Source organism: Macrobrachium rosenbergii, chromosome 2 (assembly GCF_040412425.1).
Source record: "Macrobrachium rosenbergii isolate ZJJX-2024 chromosome 2, ASM4041242v1, whole genome shotgun sequence".
NCBI classification, from domain to species: Eukaryota; Metazoa; Arthropoda; class Malacostraca; order Decapoda; family Palaemonidae; genus Macrobrachium; species Macrobrachium rosenbergii.
Genome location: NC_089742.1, coordinates 53727883 through 53747932, shown reverse-complemented (window position 1 = coordinate 53747932; position 20050 = coordinate 53727883). Strand labels below are relative to the sequence as shown.

Below are 20050 nucleotides of genomic sequence, written 5' to 3'. Positions count from 1 at the left end.
CAGACCCCTTTTTTCCTTCTTTTGTTGGTTAAGTAAAGAAACTGAACCCTATTACCTAATTGTGACTCTCAGCTAATCATAAACCAGCTCTAAATGAATGTGATGAATTGGATATGAGTAGTTTTGCATCATTTAGTCTTGATGGCCCCTCCCCAAAATAGAAAGTAGGAACTTGAGCATTGCCTCACTTATCATATGAAAGTATAAAGATGTAAGAAATACAAAGCCTAAGAAATTTGCCATGAAAAATATTTTTCTTGTTCAGTACAATTGTGATATATTTGAAATTTTTTTTTTATAGCAGTACATTAGTTTCACAATATTTGATGGTTGTGTGTCTGATATAAAACATTCATGTGTCAGTAGAAATTGGAGTGTAGGAAATCTTGTGGACTGAGCCTTTTGTAAATGACAAAAAATTCATAATGTTAGGTCAGTTATTAGCAGTTTATATCATTAAGCAGCTCTGCCACCAATGTTATTATTATTACAGCCAAATGAATTCTTATTAAAAAAGAATGTCAAAACATACCTTACACAGCTCAACCACCTCATTCAACATCCAAAAAATGAACATCACAATCAGTTCTCCTGCCCTCATAGTTCCTAACATTTTATAAGGCAACTTATAATGAAATTATATCCTGAGCGAATTTTTAAAATGAAATATCTGAAAACATTATCACAAAACTCAACCACCTCCTAGAACATTTTAGTATAAGAACATTGCAACCAATTCACTTACAGTCAGACTCTCAGTGTTTTATTGGTCAACTATAAGAGATAACAGCAAATGTTACTGCCATTAGTTCTCATATTACACCCAAAGTGTTTTCTGATATATTTATATCCTAAGTATAATACATATATAGAGTATGATACAGCATTAATGTCTTAACTACTTGGAATTTACTAAATGTAATCAAAGTATGTTTGGAAGGTACTGGATAGTCAGGCTTTCCAAAGAATCGGTTGCTATGTAATTGGTCTATTCCATTTTCCATCTTTTTACACTGTTTAGTAACAAGATATGGTGGGCACATTTCCTCTGATTAGTGAAAATGTAATTTGCTGACATGACCATAGTCTTAAATTTCTTTTTCTCATCACCTCGTTGGGAGTGCCCATCATAGTGTCCCGCACAACACTGTAGAGTGCACTAAAGCTGGTTTGGTGCCTTCAGCTTTCATCACTTCCCTTTTTTCCCTTCCCATCTAGCTATCCAACTTTTTCAACTTTACCGTGTTCCTATTTTCATTTACTGTATCCTTTAGAACAAAACCTTTTGAACAAATTCTGTTGGGTGAGTTCCATAAGTATTAAAATGTAACTTCTTGATCTGCTTTATGATAAATAAATCGTCATCAGGTATGACGGCCATTTAATTGTGTATGATTTTTAACATATTTATCATTGTTTTTGGTTAGAAGGGTATTTTTAAGAAAAGTATCTAATGATACATAGTACAGTAGTTGGTTCACAGAATCACAGTAATCATTGTCAGTAATGGGATTGTGTCATGTTTTGTTTCATAGAACATCAAGAGTCTGTAGATTCTGGCGTATGGTGTCAACTGATGCTCGGTTGTGGCACACAGCAAACCTATCCACCAGTAGGATCAAACCCCGTTTTCGTAATGAGAAGAGGCTGCTGTGGCTTCTAGAACACAGACTTCCAAAAGTCCGTGATTTAACGTTAGGTAAGGATGAAGAAATGGAGAATGCATATTGCATGTGTCATACAGTATATGAAGAAATGTAGAATGCATATTGCATGCACAGTATTATTTATCTACACTATATTCATAACAATTTCTAATATGGTTAAAAATAAGATGAGAATGCTGTAACTCTAGGTTTGCTGTATCTGATGCTTTCCAGTATTCCACAATTGGTAAATGTGTTTTGATTAGAGTACAGTGCTGTAAGTATATTTAGTTGAATACGATAATTGGTAATTGATGAATGAATATAGTCAGTTGCAAAGTTTTGGTTTTTAGTGTTTGATATTTTTTCACCTTGATAACCAGCTTAACATATATAATTGCTGGTTAAACAGCATACTCAGTTAACATTTTTGATCTGGCTTTGGAACTAGTTCTTATAGTGTATTTCCTTCTTTTTTTTATGTGTTCACATGTTTAAAGAATTTCAAAAGTGTAGCAAACCCATGAATTACAAGTAGCCCAAATCATGGTTGCTGTGTCCCCAGGCATGCCAGTCTGAAATCTTCAACTACCACAAAGATAGTAAAATGTGATTTGACAGTTTGTGCTTGTGAGAGGGTAAAACCTTGCTCTTTTATTGCATTTCCCACTGCCATGAGCTCCAGCAAGTGTTGTCCTCTAGCTGCTGTTCGAGCTGTTATTATTACAATATACATATATTTCACAAGTGTTCTTTCAGTGTTCTCATTGTTTTTGTCCTTATAAGCTGAATTAATAGTTTCTTTAGGAGTGAGTAATTAGTGTTTGCTTCCAGACTATCTGCTCATCTGCTCTATGTAAGCCTTTCCTCAGCTTTTGTGCTTTGTGTTAATCCACAGTTTCTCATATCTTTTATGTGATTAATTCAGTGAAATAACTGTACTTCCATTTTGTGCTATTATGGTATTTCCAAGTGGTTGTTTTACTGTTTTCTTATTTTTTAATTTTTTGTATTAGTATCATATTAACTTACTGTAAAGATTGGTTTTTAGTGAATGGCAATGGTAGGTATTTATTTTACTTTTGGTTTTTGAGTACTTAGTACTGTGTTACTTTCGTAATGTTTTCAGGATTTTTCATGTGTGCCTCATGGTGTGTCAAGCTATATTTTGTATTTTTTGCTAGTAAATATGCTTTTCTACTACCCATAATTAACTACTAGTTAACCTGTCTTTACCTTCTTGCATTCCAGTGTAGGCTTATGTTGCTGTTATATGTAATTTGTTATTTCTGTTCCATGAGTACTTGCTATTTAAGTGTTTCTACAGTGTTAGTTGTTAGATCGTGCTTTCATTATTCATGCTAAATTTCATTTACCAGTGTTTACAAGGTAGGGTCTAGAGGTTGTGTTCTTTGTGGAGTGGAGCCTCTACCTGTCATTGGTTTGCCGTATGGGACCAACACTAATTTCCACAGCTTTACCTGTTATGTCTGTAAATGGGGCATTCAACAAGTGGGCCTGGTTAAACCTGAGAATTTCATATTGCACTGCTAATAAAAGCTCTGTGACTCATGCTTTCCAGTGATGTGTAGCTGTCTATTGTCTAGTGGTGGGCCATTGCCTTCTGCCTAATGAGCAAGTTTCACTGAGCTCCTTTTCTGCTTTGTCACTAGCTCTGCCCACTCAGACTCTTATGCACCCACTGGACCAGTCTGTGCGATGATAACACTACCTATGCTCAGCTGCTTCATCTTCCCCGTGTGCCTTTCATCTGCAGGGTTCCTGGCCTCTGCTGTGTTTGTTATACTTGGGTATTCACTTGTTCCAGCCCTACATGCTGTGTCTTTGTTAATTTTCCCTGTATCCCCATTGATTTAGCTATTTCTGCCCAATTCATTAGCTGCGTGTGTTTTTCAGGCATTCTGCTAAAGCTGCAGGTTCTCCTGGTCATATATACTGCACTGGATCCTTTGGTGCCTCTACCTATTTGTATGGTTTTTTTAGCACTTCCTTTGACTGTGTTCATTTCTTAGTGCTCTTAGTGTTTCAGCGCTGCTATCATAAGAGTTTATGTCCCAGCTGCTCCAGGAATAACTAAATGAATGCGAAGGAAAAAGCAAGAAACTTAGAAATGACATACTCACGGAAGACTGATTTTTTTTTGTACCAGTATATGCAGTGCTGATGCTTGTGTGGTAGGGAGCCTTCTTTCATTGTTGAAGTAAAGGTGATGTGGCTGGGGTTTTCGTGACACAATGTATGGTACATATTTGATTAATGGGGTTGTAATGAATCTCGAAATAGAAGTAACTTAAAACTGGAATAGTTTCTCTCTTGATTAGAAGGGATATTGTTTTCAAGTAAAAAGAAAGCTAAGGCTTTACTGACACTGATTGTCAGTTTAAATGGTTAAGAACTACAATAACTTGAAATGGCTCTTAAGACATTATTACATATTTTATGGGTACCACTGACAGTAGGCCTTGCATGGTAGTATGGATGATACAAAAGGTACTTTGCATTATCCTTTTGCTTCCTCTGAAATGCTCCATACCCTAACTCTTCATCTTTTCCCCTCTGATCTTTATATAGCAAGTTGGCCATCTATATCCAACTTTGTGCTACTTAAATTTTCACTTCTCATTTTGAGAGTGCATCCTTTGTGCAGACTGTTTGAACCTGAATCCAAAGATATGACTCATTTGTCTCATTTAATTAGTTGATAATAACGGACATTTTGCACACGATTTTGTTAGTATGACTGAATAATCCTGTGCTGTTGCTTTCCAGTAATACCTGTTAAACATATCTTGATACTCTTAATGAAAACTTGGTATCCTTACATGATGCTAATTGCTGCATGCCTTTGATTTTGTATTTCTTTATCATTATATTTGAAATTGTATATAATTGTAAGCTATTTAATTAATGCTCTTAAATGAACAAAACTAAAATAACAACACTTATCATTCTGACATATTGTCGTGAGGACGTGCAACTATGTTAGGGAAAATTTATTTAAGTACGTTGCAAGCCAGTGTAACTAGAAGTAGGGTGAAGATGAAAATGCTCACAATTGTCATATTGCGTATACTTTCTTTATTTGGTGTTAATGAAAGAACACAAATTTTTTTCCCTCTTGAAATCAAATGTAGTTTTCAGAGCTGTTGAATGTTGTAAGGAATGAGTCAAATTGAGTTGAAGAAGATTATGCCATAAATTCTTATGTTCTCTTTTTGGTTGTTAATTTTTGTTTTATGTACGTTTTGTTTTGGTGCTCTGCTGGATCAGAATATTTTTATCCCTTAGTAGGTTACTTCATTTTATTACTGTGTTCATATCCCATATAACTATACTTTGTTAACGAGGAGTATTGTATTTTCATATTAGCTGGTTGGAATGATGCTGTGACGCCTCCAATCTTGCCAAGGCTGGTTACATTCTGTCCAGAGCTAACTAGCCTGAACCTTACAGACTGCCATAAAATTCACAGTGAAAATCTTCACACGCATCTATCCAGGTGTCAAAACCTTCAACGACTTGACCTCACCAATATTATGTCGGTTAGTAAAATTGCTTTAAGTAAACTGAGAAATAAAAGCTTAGCAAAATAAATAAATTATTTATTAAATTAAAAAGATATCACTGTTTTTCATGGTTTTGTTTTAGTTGGGAAGCAACACCTTTGACAATAAGCTTTAAATAATAGCTGTTTTTTCTTACATTGAAGGTTAACTGTAACTTATCCAAATTCTCTATATGTATATACAAATTCTCTTGCTTAATGATATTTAATACAGATTTTATATAATTTTATTTGCCTGACTAGTTTTTTAAAGATTAATTATTTTTCTTCAGTCTCACAAACCAACACCAAGATGTGCTGTTGGCCAACAAACCCTGTCAGAATTAGCATCAACAATGAATACACGTTTGACACACCTTACTCTGGCCAATAATACTCTGTCCAACTTGCAGTCTCTTATCAAGGCCTTATCTGTAAGTATTGTAGATGTTTCTGTATTGATTTTTGCAGATGTTAACACTTAGGAATTTATGGGGGTAAAAAACATATCGTTGCTTGTAGTAGTTTTTGTTTCTTTTGAAGTTGGATAATTGTACATTGTTGTAGTTGCTTTAAAAATTGAAAACAAACAAATTGCTAAAAAGATGTGATGAAATTAGCCAAGAACAGAAATGTCTACTTTTTGTGAATGTAAAAAAAAAAAACATGCACATGTGAGAGAGAGAGTGTGTGTGTTAATTATACTATTTATTGCATACAAAACTAAGGAAAATGGGCAAAAATGTGTTTGATAATTTTTTATCAGGGATAAAATTAAACAATCCCCAAGTGCTTTCCTAATGTTATCCTAATGCTACCCAACAACAAAATATTTAGAGCTTATTTTTTTTCAGTATTAAGAAGTGAAATTTGCATGATGTTATCAGATCTCAAAGGGTTGATGTTAGCCCATGTACCCATTGAGTTTACGTCAGTTTAATAACCGGTCTCATCTCCCTCCTAGTTTAATAATGGGTCTCATTTCCCTCTTAGTTTAATAACCAGTCTCATCTCTCCTAGTTTAATAACTGATCTCATCTCCCTCCTAGTTTCATAACAGTCACTTCTCCTCTTAGTTTAATAACTGGTCTCGTCTCCCTCCTAGTTTAATAACCATTCAGGTCTCCCTCTTAGTATAATAACCAGTTTTGTCTCCCTTCTAGTTTAATAACCATTCCCATTTCCCTCTCATCTCCTCCTTAGTTTAACAACCATTCTCGTTTCCCTCCTAGTTTAATAATGGGTCTCAGAATCTCCCTCCTAGTTTAATAACTAGCCTCATTTCCCTCTTAGTTTAATAACTGGTCCCGTCTCCCTCTTAATTTAATAACCGGTCTCATCTCCCTTTAATAACCGGTCTCATCTCCCTCTTAGTTTAATAACTGGTCACATCTCCCTCTTATTTTAATAACTGGTCCCGTCTCCCTCTTAATTTAATAACCAGTCTCATCTCCCTCTTAGTTTAATAACTGGTCTCATCTTCCTCCTAGTTTAATAACTGGTCCTGTCTCCCTCTTAATTTAATAACCGGTCTTATCTCCCTCTTAGTTTAATAACCAGTCACATCTCCCTCCTAGTTTAATAACTGGTCCTGTCTCCCTCTTAATTTAATAACCGGTCTCATCTCCCTCTTAGTTTAGTAACTGGTCTCATCTCCCTCTTAGTTTAATAACTGGTCCCATCTCCTTAGTTTAATAACCAGTTTCATCTCCCTCTTACAGACTGCTTTGCAGTATCCACTCTCTAATTGTCTCATCAAGTATAATTTAAGGTAGCATCTCATCATTATCTGTTAAGAGCAAGTGAACAATTATCAATGTAAAATGCTTCCATGTTTTGGAATAAGATAACAAATAATGTTGAGAGGATTATAAATTTTTTCATTCATCTAGGTGTTCTAAGTTCCCTAAATTGCTCTCCCAGAAGCTGTCAAACTCAGTTGTTAGTAAAAAAAATTCAGTTAATTTCAAGTTGGCAGGCACACCATTGCGATGACTTGTTTTTGATGGGACTTTCTGATTGAATATTCAGGTTTTGCTCTGAGTTATGTGGTTATCTGCAGTGCTTCTGATATTTTTACCATTTTACAAATTCATTTTAATGGAGTTTTCTACAGTGCTTTTAGTATTTGAACCATCTTGCAAATTATATAACATCCAAAAGTACTAGGTATGCATTTTTTATTATATATTTTCAAGGTTAATAAAAATAATTTAAAAAAAAAAGGATAGTTAACCAAAGCTAATAAGAGTTGATCTGCATGTTTAAAGCATATTTAAAGGACAGTTTTTTAATATTGTTTTTATTATTTGTATTTAGCATTATTTACTGTAACCTGAAAGTTTTACAATAATATTCCTCTTTCACAGGACCACTGCCCAAACCTACAGTCATTAGATTTATCTAATGTGCTGACCATTGGGAGAGACTCAGTACTAATAAACATTGAGAGATTACAAACAGGTTGCACAAATTTAAGGATTCTCAGATTAACCAATGCCCAGATTAGATTGTGTCAGACCTCTATGGCAGAGCAGGTAAGTTTAACTTGGGATTTGTAGATGGACCTCATTAGTTAAATGGTTTGTGTTATAAGGCTTGAATTTTTCAGGGAAAATTTATTTTTTTTTTGTCTAAGTAACAAAACATAATTGACCTGTACTTTTATTCATCTAAGCCCTTGCTTTGTTCTTTCACTGTCCCCTTCATTTAGAAAAGCAGCTTAAAAAGCTGTTATGATTGTGTGGCATGGTGAAGGTGAGCTCTGTGAATGCCCTCTTAATTTGACGTTATGAAAATGTTTGTGGGGCGAGACTGTGTTACATAATATAATTAGCAAATCACTCGAGTAATAAATTTTTTTAGGTTGTTTAGAGCTCTAATGATGATATTTTATATTCAGGCTTCATCACCTGGATTCCCACATCTAGAAGAATTGAGTATTGCTGTTGTTGGCAACCTTAGTGTAGGAATGAATGATGGTGAATTGGAGCGTATTTTGAAGAATTCTCACAAGCTACGTCTCCTTGATGTGAGAGGGTATGTATAGTGACTCAAGTTAGTTGTACAGTTAAAGTTTATACTCTGTCTTGTTTTTTATAACGTATGTATAAGATACCTTGATACACTTGTTTCATACAAATCCATGAATCATATAGAACTCATTGTAATCCACCATGTCCCAAGACATTCTTATGTCTTCTGACAGGAGCAGCAGATTAGCACTTATGACCTTTGGTTAGGGTATCTGCCCTCTTTGTTGATTTCTGTTACAGTATGAGGTACAGAGAAGAGGGTGGAATTGATTGTTTTTTTATCGGGGAACTGTTTTGTTATAATGAACCCAAATTGTGATTTAGGTGAAAATTCCAGCAGTGGAGAATCCCAGCCTTTCAAAGGTCCAGTGGATCTGTTGGAGCACTTGTTGACAGAATAGAAGAAGAACCGAGTGCTCAAGGCATTCTCGTGGTACTGCGAGTAGCTGGATGTACTAAGGCACCTGAGAGTAAAACAAGAAGTTTTCACCTGTATAAAAATTGTCAGCTAACCATTCAGGTGAAATGGATAGGCATGTAACCCTAGAAGTCTATCTCCTGTGGGTGATTGACGTGGACAAGGGTGATGATTAAAAGAAAGATAACTACCTGATAAAACTTTACTCAACGACCAACAGTACAAATTAGTATGGTTCATTTGTTTATGCATAAAGACTGCTAAGGTAAAACTTGGCCAAAGTTGATTGACATCTCCCTTACCTTAACTCCTGAAGTCTGTAATCTCATGTATTTCTCTTGAAGGCTAAGGAAATTGAGAAGTTCCTGATCTCATGCATATGCTCTTAGTTGGATAGCCTTGTCTTCTGAAACTTCTGTAAATGGTTAAAGAATTTACAGCTTCATCCAGTAGGACACTGTGTTTTTTAAGACAAGAAGTCCAGAGTTCTTGCTTCTCAAATACCTAATCCTTTTGAGGTAGTAATAGTTAGTTCCACCAAGCAGAGAAGAATGTTATGTTTACTAAACTTAAAAGTTGGAATAGTAAATGGAGCAGTGGTTTGATCTTTTGTACCAGCTGTCTGTAGCAAACAAGAGGAAAACAAAAGACCAACCCCTGATAAATGTGCTTTACTGACAGCATACAACTTGCTCACACACTCCCATGCAGAGGCCAGTAGCAAGAAAATCTTTCAAGTAAAATAATGTAGGTATGATTCTATGAGCGGTCTGTAAGGCACCAAGGTGAGGTTTTGGTGTGCTATAGAGGTCCCACTTATGCCATTAGATCGTCCTACAAGAAAGCCTTTACTGGAAGTGGTGGAAGTCTTCTGCAGTCTGTTCAATGTCCTGAAGATCCAGTAGTTGTTAGATTGCCACTCTTGTAGCCTTTGATTGAAGCCAATTGTGTTTCAGAGCATCCCTGAAGAGGATTACTTCTGGAGCATGTGGAATCAAAGTTATGCATGTATTTAGGTTGCCTAAATCCTACCACCACAGATGTAGTATTACTTCCAGTGTTGTTACAGGGTAAGTATCTGGGAAAACTGGAGCCAGCTAACATTTTAAGGGCTGCAACTAAAGCTGCTGCAGGGAAGATAGGTCACCCAACAAAGACTGCCACATCTTGACTGGAGGTCTTGGCTAACACTGAAACTTTAATCATTGCGAGCATTTTTCAAGACCCTGTTTGCCAAAAGATGAACCAGTAGTGATATCAACCAGTGAAGGAGCAGTTAACTTGGGTATACTGACTAACAGCATGACCAGTGCACCATAGATAGAGGTGGTGAGTTACAGGTAACTGTATAGCAGAAACAGAAGACCAGAAAGAAGTAGACAGGACAGTAGTCTTCAAAATGCTTGCAGTGAAGAAGCTGCAGGAATTACCTAAGGAAGTTGTGTAAGGGAAACTTGAGGTAAAGGAAGTTTTGAAAATCAAGTCTCAGCAGGAGGTGCAACAGAAACAGTGATGCAGCAGGGGCACAGAAGCAACTATCAATGCAGAAGTTGCAGTGGTAGAAGAATAAGTCATTGGGGGTATAACAGGCATCATTGAAGTAGCAGCAGTAGTCTTAGCAGAAAAACCATTAGAGCTAAATGCAGCTTGGTAAGTGGGAAGTGATATCAGAGGCAGCCAAATCACCAGGTAAAGTGGGCAAGCTGGCAGGTACAGGAATGGCCAAAGTCAAGGAAGGAGTCGGTCACCTGGCAGAGAAGGCATAATGGGAGTAGAGTGAGCCAGTAAGTGTTCAAGTGAGCTGGGAGGCTGGGGAATGGGCAGTGGCACGTCACTTATGATTGTTGCTTCTAGACTAGTGAAGTCAGAAATTGAGGCCAGTCACAAAACCAAAGATCCCAAAGTAGACACAGCAAAGCCTTGGTAGTAGAGTGCTTGTTCTTCCTTGCCTGGTACAAATTCATTGTTCTTGTAGCAAGCCCACTGGTAGGCAAACCAGTCCTGGCAAATATTGTAGGTGAGACTGGGGAGTAGCAATTTCCACTACAATTGGAATATAGCAGGCAAGGATCCATCATCAGTGAGGACATGAAAATACAACAAACCAGACCTGGCAGGCCTTAACAAGTTTGGTTTAGACATCTTTTGGACTGGCTACAAACACAGCCCGAACATTTCATAAGGGCTACATCATAAGCACTACGCAAGCTTCATACACAAATACAAACCAGATTATAATGTAAGCAGAGATACAGAACAAACATCTACCTCTGGAAAACTAATGAACAGTGTAGATACCAGTTACAGGCAGCAGAAAGAGCAGTAATTGATAATCTCTGGGCATATCTATAATAAAACAAATTCACCCAAAAAATTCAGCAAGTTAAAACAAAAAATCAACACTAGTACTGCACTTAGATTTACATTTTAACACTAACCAGCACCCAACTCAAGCACTAGTTAACATACAAAAAAAAGCACTATTACAAAATTATATGGATTACATATCAAAAACAGTATTGATATAAACAATCCTACTAAATTACAAAGAACCCAAAACAAAGAAAGGCAAGAATCAATGAACTGCATAAAGTCAACCTACAGAAAGGTGGCAAGTCACAGTCTGTAAGTAATCACTGATTATTAATCATTTGTCTATGAAAAGAAGGAAAAGATAAGTATTAGTTGAGAGAATTGTTAAAGAAACTGAAAAAATACATACAGTAAATGAAAATAATGTTGACTTTTGTGCTATGGTGAAGCAAAGCTAAGCTGGGAATAATTTTGCTACTGTGTGCTCAGTCCACTAACATACAAACGAGGAGGGTAGTTGCTACCTGCTAATTTGCCATAGGAGCACATGCAAATCAGTTGCCTGTAGCTGTTCTCCTGTCTACAAGACATAAGAGTATACATTTGAATATGTTGTAGGCTGCGACGAGGTTTGCATGATAGATGATGGATGAAACAAATGATAAATATTACAGTACTGTATTTGGTTTTATAATTAAATGCATACCTATGTGGTATGACTTAAGTTAGAAATGAGTACATATTTTAATAGATCCAAATATAAAATTACGTAGAAAATATTTACGTGAATTTTGGTTGCACAAGGGAAAGTAACATTTATTATTTTATTTCTGATGGGGTTTTACACGATTTAAATACAGTAATTTGAAAGTTAGAATCCCCTGCCCATGATGTCTTAACGGTGATAATGCTTACTACCAGCTATGTTATGAATGCAAAGATACAGAACTGGAACTGTAAATTTCATCACTATGGCTCCATAAGAACTAAAATGGTTGAAATCATTTCCTGTAAGATGATAATGTCATCATCATGAAACACAGGACAGCAGACATTAAAATCAGACAGAATTCTCTAGGGCAGAGATGTTAGTAAGACAGCCAATACAGCCACTTACTGACTACCTGACATTTGGCCATGTTAGTAAGCAGCTATGAAATGGACTAGATCAGTTCGTCTTTGTCAAACTTTAATGATGTTACAATCTCCGTTCTGATATAGTTTTGCTAACAAATAAAAGCAGGCTTAACCATATACTCTTTTGTCAAGATGTGACAACCTTATCATCATGCAACATTACATAGATTAATGTAAGAAAAATTAAAATGCACAATTGTAACTTTTAGTACCCTCTAAGTAGATACCTAGTTCCTCTTCTTTGCTTTCAGTAAGATTTGCAACATTACATGGAGTAATATAAGAAAAATTAAAATGCACAGTTATAAATTTTAGTGCCCTCTAAGTAGATAACTAGTTCCTCCTCTTTAGCCCTCATATTTGTTGTAGTATATGTCAGTAAGTTGGTTCTTATATAATAGTATAATATACATGCATCAAATTATTTAAATTTTTTTTTTCCAGCCCAAGAAGTACCCTACAAGGGTTCAGAGGTCTGGTTAAACAAATCATTTATAACTATAACTTCCTTTACTGAATTAAAAAGAAAGGGTCATCCAGGAGTTGTAGTTTTGCCAAGTACCTGTCGCTGATTTACAAAATATACATCCCATTGTCTGTCATTGACTACATTAGAAAACACCTTCCAAAAGTACAGTATGATGCACAAATGGGAAAACAGCAGAGTAAAATTAGTAACATTAAGTAGTAACAATGAAAAACAAGTTTAGTAAAAAAAAAAGCAGATACAAATGCAAATGCCAAAATGTACAGGCACATAAGATTAAAATGTGCCATAGCTCTTCATTAGGGTGAGTTATAATTTTAGTGATTCAAAGACAGGCACATTTTCCTTATTTCCAACGTAACTTCATGTGAAATTGCTCTTTTGCATAAGTCACAGGTGTCAGTTCCAGTCACAAAACAAATTGGATTTTATAGATTTCCTTGCACTCATCCATTTTATGCACCTTTATATTATATTCAAGCATTTTATCCTATCAGGGTGACAGTGAGCTAAGTTTAGTTAAAGGAAACTGGGAATAAGGAAATATTTCACTATATGGATTTGGTTTAATGATAGATGTAGAAAGAACAGGCTCATCAGTTAGCTTACACCTGAAAAATAACGAGTTGCTCTTTGTTAATTTTACTGGAATTAATAATCTTTTGTTGTGGACACCTAAGATTAAATCAGTTTGTGGACTAATTATTAACATTAGCATTTTATGGTTTACAAAAATGTACTTGTCTCACTTTTATTAAAAGGCCCAATATAATTTGATGCACTTTGGAAGGCAAGCTGGGTGGGGACATTGTACTTTGTTGTCCACCACATTGATAGTAACAATAGGGATATGGACGTAATTTTGCATCTTCATATTGATAGTATACTCAGACCTCTGTAAATTCAGGACCAGTCTATGATGATTTTTAGCTGATATGTGAAGTGATTCTTTAACAGGTCGTCAGTCCAAAAATGCATTTATATATTATGAAGAAAATATCCTTGTGCACTTTTACCTTTTCAGGGCAATTTTGAAATTTTGGCATCTGGCAAGAAGAAAGGGATTCTTATTATATTTTACATGTTAACCTTTGGAAGTTTTTTTTTGAAAAGTGAATTAAATCACTTTCTTCATAAGAGTGGATGTTTCCTCTTCCATCCCCACCGGTCAGTAAGAACCAAATGAATTTATGGCAACTAATTTAGGATGTTTATTCTTTATAAAAGAAGAAAGTTTGCCAGCTACAAATTTCATGAATAGGATTGTTGAATAAACAGATTTTGCTTTCTTTTTCAGGTGCATGAATATTACAGATTCCTCTCTTGTTCGTATCCCCCCTTGGGATTTGGAACACTTGTTCTTGGCTGGTTCAACGTCTCCAAAGAGTTACTCCGATAGATTAGAGCTGGTAGTTCGAAAGTGGCAACACTGTTTGGTCGAGTTAGATTTATCCTGGACTGCCAATTCTGACAGTATTGATGCTGCTTTGATGGCCATATCAGAAGAAGCAGATAATAAACTCAGGTGAGATGTAGTAGAGTGAAAAAAGATAAGATGTACGGATTGTTGCTTTTACATGTTGTTGTTGGTTTTTCTGTTATTAAAGAGACTATTTTTCCACATACAAAGCAAACTGAAAAGACATTGAATTATGATACAGTATATAAGTTTGCTTAGTAATATTAAATTGTGATAAAACTTGTATTTCACATTTTACTTGACAGGTACCTGAACATGTGTGGTTCTTCAGTGACATTCAAGCCTATTCAACAAGTTTTGGTGAGGTGTAGTCATCTGGAGACCTTAAATCTGACATCTTGTCGAGCCCTGCCTCGAGGAGTCAAAAGGTTTCATGAGGCACCCCAGCTGGTCACCTTGCGAGCAGACATTGCAAGTGGTAAATTTGAGGAAAATCCCGATCAAGGTGATGATGATTAGACCACTTTTGGCCTCCTCTCAAAGGTTAGTTGTTCATTTTTGTGCACTGAAAGCTGGACTTGGAGGTTTGTGACATTGTTTGTGATGCTTTATCTTTTATACTATACTTTTATATTTTGAATTAATGGATTTGTATATATTTATGAAGAGGATTTGCTGGTATGATTTTCCATGAATTTGGTACATTATGACCTCATATTTCATGTAGTAAATTTTTCCATAATTCCTTAAAATAGAACATTTCTCAGTCTTTTCCTACATCCACTTTCATAGTCACTATGGATGGATGTGCCAGTTAACTTTTGATACCAGTCTACTATTTATAATAATACATTTTTATGAAAATATATAAGTTGACTGCAACTCATTTCTAGAAAGTCTTGTGTCTTTTATTTTCAGTTATCTAATTAATTTAATTATATAATATGTAACATAACTGTTGACATTTTTTAAAATGCTTACTGTACATTTGTTAAGGATATGTGTTTCTATCAGCTTTGATCTCTGTATTAAAAAGATTGATAAAATAGATTGAAAAGGTAATGAAATAGATTAATTTTAGGAGAATCTGGCATTTGTAATTAGCATGTACTAAAACCAATCCTTTCAACCCAGGTAGGATTCAGGTGTTGTGACCTCATTATAGTTGATGTCATGCACATCCTCCATCACAAAGTAAATGCACTTATTCACTCACTGAAGATTTTTGTTTAATTTTCAGAAAAGATGTATTTTTCAGTTATAAATATATCCAGCTATTTATAAGCCTGCCGTGATGCTAAACATAATGTAAAATGAGAACGGAAGCTTTCAAATAAGAAGTGAATAAAAAATTGTATAATCCTTGCCTAGACTACTTTCTCTGTCAGCTTAGAATGCAACTTCCACTACAACAGTAGTTACTCCTATCACAGTCACAAGCTCTACTGAAACATATGATGTAGATGTCTTGTATGTCTTGGTAGATGTCTTGTATGTCTTGTTCATCAAACGTCTATGAAGAATACAATTCAAACACAGTAGCATACCTCTGGTATCAGGGAGGGATGATGTCCAGACTGCAGTACCACCCTGCAGTAGAGATTTTTGGCTGGGCAGAGGCAAACACAATTCGGGTTGTCCCATGTTTTTTGCCAGGATGGTGGAATGTCATTGCAGACAGTCTCAGCAAGGGGAAGAGGTTATACTGCTACATAGTTGAGCAGTTACTGGATCTACAAGTCTGGAAGCCTTTTTGGTAATTGAGGAAAAGCTCCCTAATAAATCTCTTCACTGTGAGCCTGAACTATGCTCCTGTTTCATTCTTTAGCTCAACCGTATCTAGCACCATGGAAGGTTGATGCATTGCTTCATATTTTGGGGCAGTCTTGTCAACTGTGCCTGTACTCTGTTTATCCTCAGTGGGTACTCCCTGACAAAACTCAGAGCTTCCATTTACTCCAGTCTTCTGTGGCTCCATGAAGATTGTTATCCAGACTTTTTTTTTACTTTGTGTGTTATACCAGATCCCTACTGACTTATAAGAGGTTCCTAAAGCAGCTGCAGATTGAGCCTTCATGCCTGGAAAATATCAAGCAAAGCCTTAGAGTTCAAGGTTGTCAAAAGAAGTTGCTGCAGCTGTTGCCCATTCCTGTTGATCCTAGGCTGTCAAGTTTTATCAGACTAAATTATGTAGATTCTTGCATTGGTGTAATGAGAGGGATATCAATCCTCTTGATGTCTGATTGCAAACTTCATTCACGTACACCTCCAGAAGTTTTAAGTGTTTTAAGTTAAGGATTACAGGGCTCTCCCAGGTTTTGGAGCTTTAGGGCATCAAGATTACAAGCCTTAGAATTCTTAGGAGACTTCACTGAAGTGGGATCTCTCTTTAGTATTTAGTGGCAGCCTCTTATAAACTCCTAAGAGAGACTTTTATATTTTTATATTTCAATTTACTTTGAAGACAGCCTGCTTGTGTCCTTCAGGCATCTTGGTGAGTAGGATGCTTTATCTGGCAAGGGCTAATCTTTGTTGGGCCTGTTGGTAACTCCCAACTTTGTGTTTAAGACCCAGTTGGCTATCGCTCTTAATTGTATTGCAGTCTTTTTTTTGTTGTTCCAGCTTTGCATGCAACAGTGAAAATGACCATCTGCCTAGGAAACACCATTAGATACTTTATGAGCAACAAGCATTTAATGCCAGTTTTTTTTTTTTTTAGTTATGCACTGGCAAAAGAAACATTTTCAAGAAGACTATTTTTATTGGTTGAAACAGGTCAGACTATTTTTATTGGTTGAAACAGGTCATTCTCCAACCTAATTTGGTTATCTCAGAAGAGTGGCCTACTCATATAAGTGAATGTATCAGATCAGCCCCTCCTTCACTTCCTTGGATTTCAAGACTAATATATTAGTGAGTTTGGCCATCATGATTGCAGCATTCTCCAAACTTACTTGCTTGTCTTAGATAAGACTCATGTGAGTTAACTGCATGAAATAATGGCCCGCCCTTTCTAGGATTCCAAGGCCAACAGTGAGTTTGGCCATCGTGAATGCAGATGTGTAGGGATGCCAGCCAACTTCTGCTACCTTTTTTACCTTGAGATACTGTTCACAAGTGATTGTGTTTGTGTTCCTAAGGTTGTTGTGTGTGGCAGGTCTAAAACTAATGTGTGCATTTGTCTTTCTGTTCTTCCTCCAAATCTTCCCCCTTATTCATTCATCTCTCAGAGTTCAGAGATATTGTCTTCTGGGGTCATGAGGATCTGTTTCTCAAATCTGTGTCTCAACTTTGTGGCTAGTTTAGTTCTTCATGTCTGCTATAATTTGAAAAAGTACAAAACCCCTCTTACTAATGTTTGACTGCACACAGTACCATATGAGAATTTGCTTGGAACTTCTACTGCCTGTTCCTCTGTCTAGGTTACAATTTTGGCTCAATATGATTGATGAGTTTGTTTTGAACAAATTAAGTTTGTATAAAATGGGTTTGCCAAGCACAAATCAAGTTTCTGTAAAATTAATCATATTTCTTAAATAAACTCATCAATCTTATACTGGTTGGCCCACCTCTCATTCCCTCATTCATCCTGTCATATCCATGGATATTTGATGAATATTCACAAGACATAATCCCTGCTGTATTAGGTCAACATTTTACTAGCATATTTTATGTGAAAATCTAAATTTGAAGTAACAGCGGATGTCAAGCTTTGGATACTGATGAATTAAGGAATTCTATAATTTTTCATTGTGTTTAATTTATCCAGTAGAAAGTTTTTTAAGAGAACTATAATATATAAGCTAATTAAAGACAAACCCTTGAGACTGCCCTAGGAAAAAGTTCCTCATTAGATGGGTTGGTATCATTCTCGGCTAGCACTCTGCTGGGCCCTTGTTCGATTCTCCGACCGGCCAATGAAGAATTAGAGAAATTTATTTCTGGTGATAGAAATTCATTTCTCTTTATAATGTGGTTCGGATTCGACAAAAAGCTGGTGGTCCCGTTGCTAGGTAACCAATTGGTTCTTAGCCGCGTAAAATAAATCTAATCTTTCGAGCCAGCCTTAGGAGAGCTGTTAATCAGCTCAGTGGTCTGGTTAAACTAAGGTATACTTAACTTGCCCTGTGAAAATGAAATGTTTTTTCACTCAATGGCCTGTTTAGTTTACCTAATAAGAGTAATGATAATGGTAACAAGTGGAAAGACTAGCTACCATTTTTTGGGTAAATATACTTATGATTTTATTTTGTTTTGCTGAGCATATAATAAGCAATGGTTTTTTCAATAAAATTATTTCCACAGATATAGTATGGAGTCAGTTCAAGTCAAGTACTGTTTGACACTTGTTTTCTCCCGTGGTTGTCAGATCATGTAGTGCTTTATTACACAAGAACAGTATTGTGAATGCTAGTATAGCACTAGCCTGAACATTATTTTGTCTCTTTACATTTTGCTCTGGAACAGGATGCCATATGTATGTTTTCTTTTCAGAGCCCAAAAAAATGAACTGCCAAGCTCATGTGCCCAGTACAAAGCAAATCCATTTTGCCTCCCATCAAGCTATTAGGAAAAGCATCTCCATAGGATCTAACATTTCAAGCTGAGAGAGTATTTCTCCCCTGTCAGATATGTGACATTACTTGCATCACTGCAGTGGAAGGCGGATGAAATTGGGGTCACATAAGTCATTCTTATATGTTGTATTATGATGTAAATTGTTTTTTGTAAGATGTTTAAAAAGTTTATAAGGAAGGGTGGGAAAATGTTATATTCCAAGATGTAATTATCCTTCTGTGTTCATTGTCCTTTGCCAAGTTCCAGAGGTAGTATTTTATCCGTAAATTACACATGCTGATAAGTAACAGTCGTTATAGTTTACAGACTTGTTTATTTACGTATATCAAAAAAGGAGGGATTCATTCATTTTTTATTCTACTTATTCAATACTGACAGGTGTCTTTTTGTTTCTTTATGTGAATAATTTTTTTTTTATAAAATACTTTAAGAAGCTGCTAAGTAATAGCAGTATTGTAACAAACTGGTGAAATCCTGTAAAGAAAGGGTTAGGAGGGAAAAACATTTTTGTTGAACATTTTGCAAGAATACGCAAGATGTGAGACAAACCATATTATGCAATATGTAATGCAGATTACAAGATTATGCATAGGTAGATATTGATTTTTTTACATAGGGATTCTTTTTCCGTTAATCTGGGTAAATGCAAGCAAGCTGCAGGTAGGACAAGTGCAATGTAAGCCTTTGCAATGTATTAAAGGACTCTCTAAATAGGTTAATAAGTACCTTTGTGCAAATAAATGAAGTAAAATGACTGAATGTCTCCTTTTTGATACATTAAGAAGAAACTCCCAATGAGAGACACAGTACAAAATTAATTGCATTGTAAATGCAAAATGGAAAAGAAAAAAGTATTTTTGTTTGATTTCTATTGAAAGAAACTTGTATGAGAAAAAGATTATTAAATAGAAAGTTATAGCTTTTAAAATCTTTGGAATGTTTGTTTTATTTACATGTATATGCATACATATATGTATGTAATAAAGCAACCAATCTCTCATTGAATGGCAGGTTTGTTGTTTTAACATATATAAATGATTATATGCATAATCTTTTCAGTGCTTGGCATCTTTCAGATTTCTAGACTATCCTTAAATGGGGTCATTAGATTCAGCTAGGAACCAAATGAAAATTGGGTTACTGAGAATTGGTTATTATGACTGCCCTAAGCTATCCAGTTTTTCAAAGCCATGTCTCACTTGAATTTTTCTTGCCTTTGAGATTATTGCAGTTCCTGCAACTTATCAGTTGTAGAGGATTTTGTGTGTGTTTTTTCATTGTCATAATCATCATCATTGTGTACATTTAAGATGTACAATATAATGTAATTGTTAATGAGGGCTAAAAACAGTGAGGGAATTTGAACTGGCATAATGTTGTGGTTCATTATTTTGTATTTATTTTTCTTTCAAGAATACACTGCCTTTGTATTAATTTGTCTTTGATAGTTT

General features: G+C 35.5%; 1 protein-coding gene across 3 annotated transcripts in view; it reads left to right on the top strand.

Moving 5' to 3' along the window:
- Nucleotides 1-19413, top strand: part of Fbl6 (F-box and leucine-rich repeat protein 6) — a 31467-nt gene extending 12054 nt beyond the window's left edge. For all 3 annotated transcript variants that reach the window (XM_067118175.1, XM_067118190.1, XM_067118183.1), the window contains exons 3-10: nucleotides 1536-1699; nucleotides 5037-5209; nucleotides 5505-5645; nucleotides 7581-7748; nucleotides 8114-8250; nucleotides 13899-14126; nucleotides 14327-14564; nucleotides 18516-19413. In XM_067118175.1, coding sequence (XP_066974276.1) covers nucleotides 1536-1699; nucleotides 5037-5209; nucleotides 5505-5645; nucleotides 7581-7748; nucleotides 8114-8250; nucleotides 13899-14126; nucleotides 14327-14540 — 1225 coding nt within the window. In that variant the 3' untranslated portion in view covers nucleotides 14541-14564; nucleotides 18516-19413. The remainder of the gene's footprint in view (nucleotides 1-1535; nucleotides 1700-5036; nucleotides 5210-5504; nucleotides 5646-7580; nucleotides 7749-8113; nucleotides 8251-13898; nucleotides 14127-14326; nucleotides 14565-18515) is intronic.
- The last annotated feature ends 637 nt before the right edge of the window (nucleotides 19414-20050 follow it).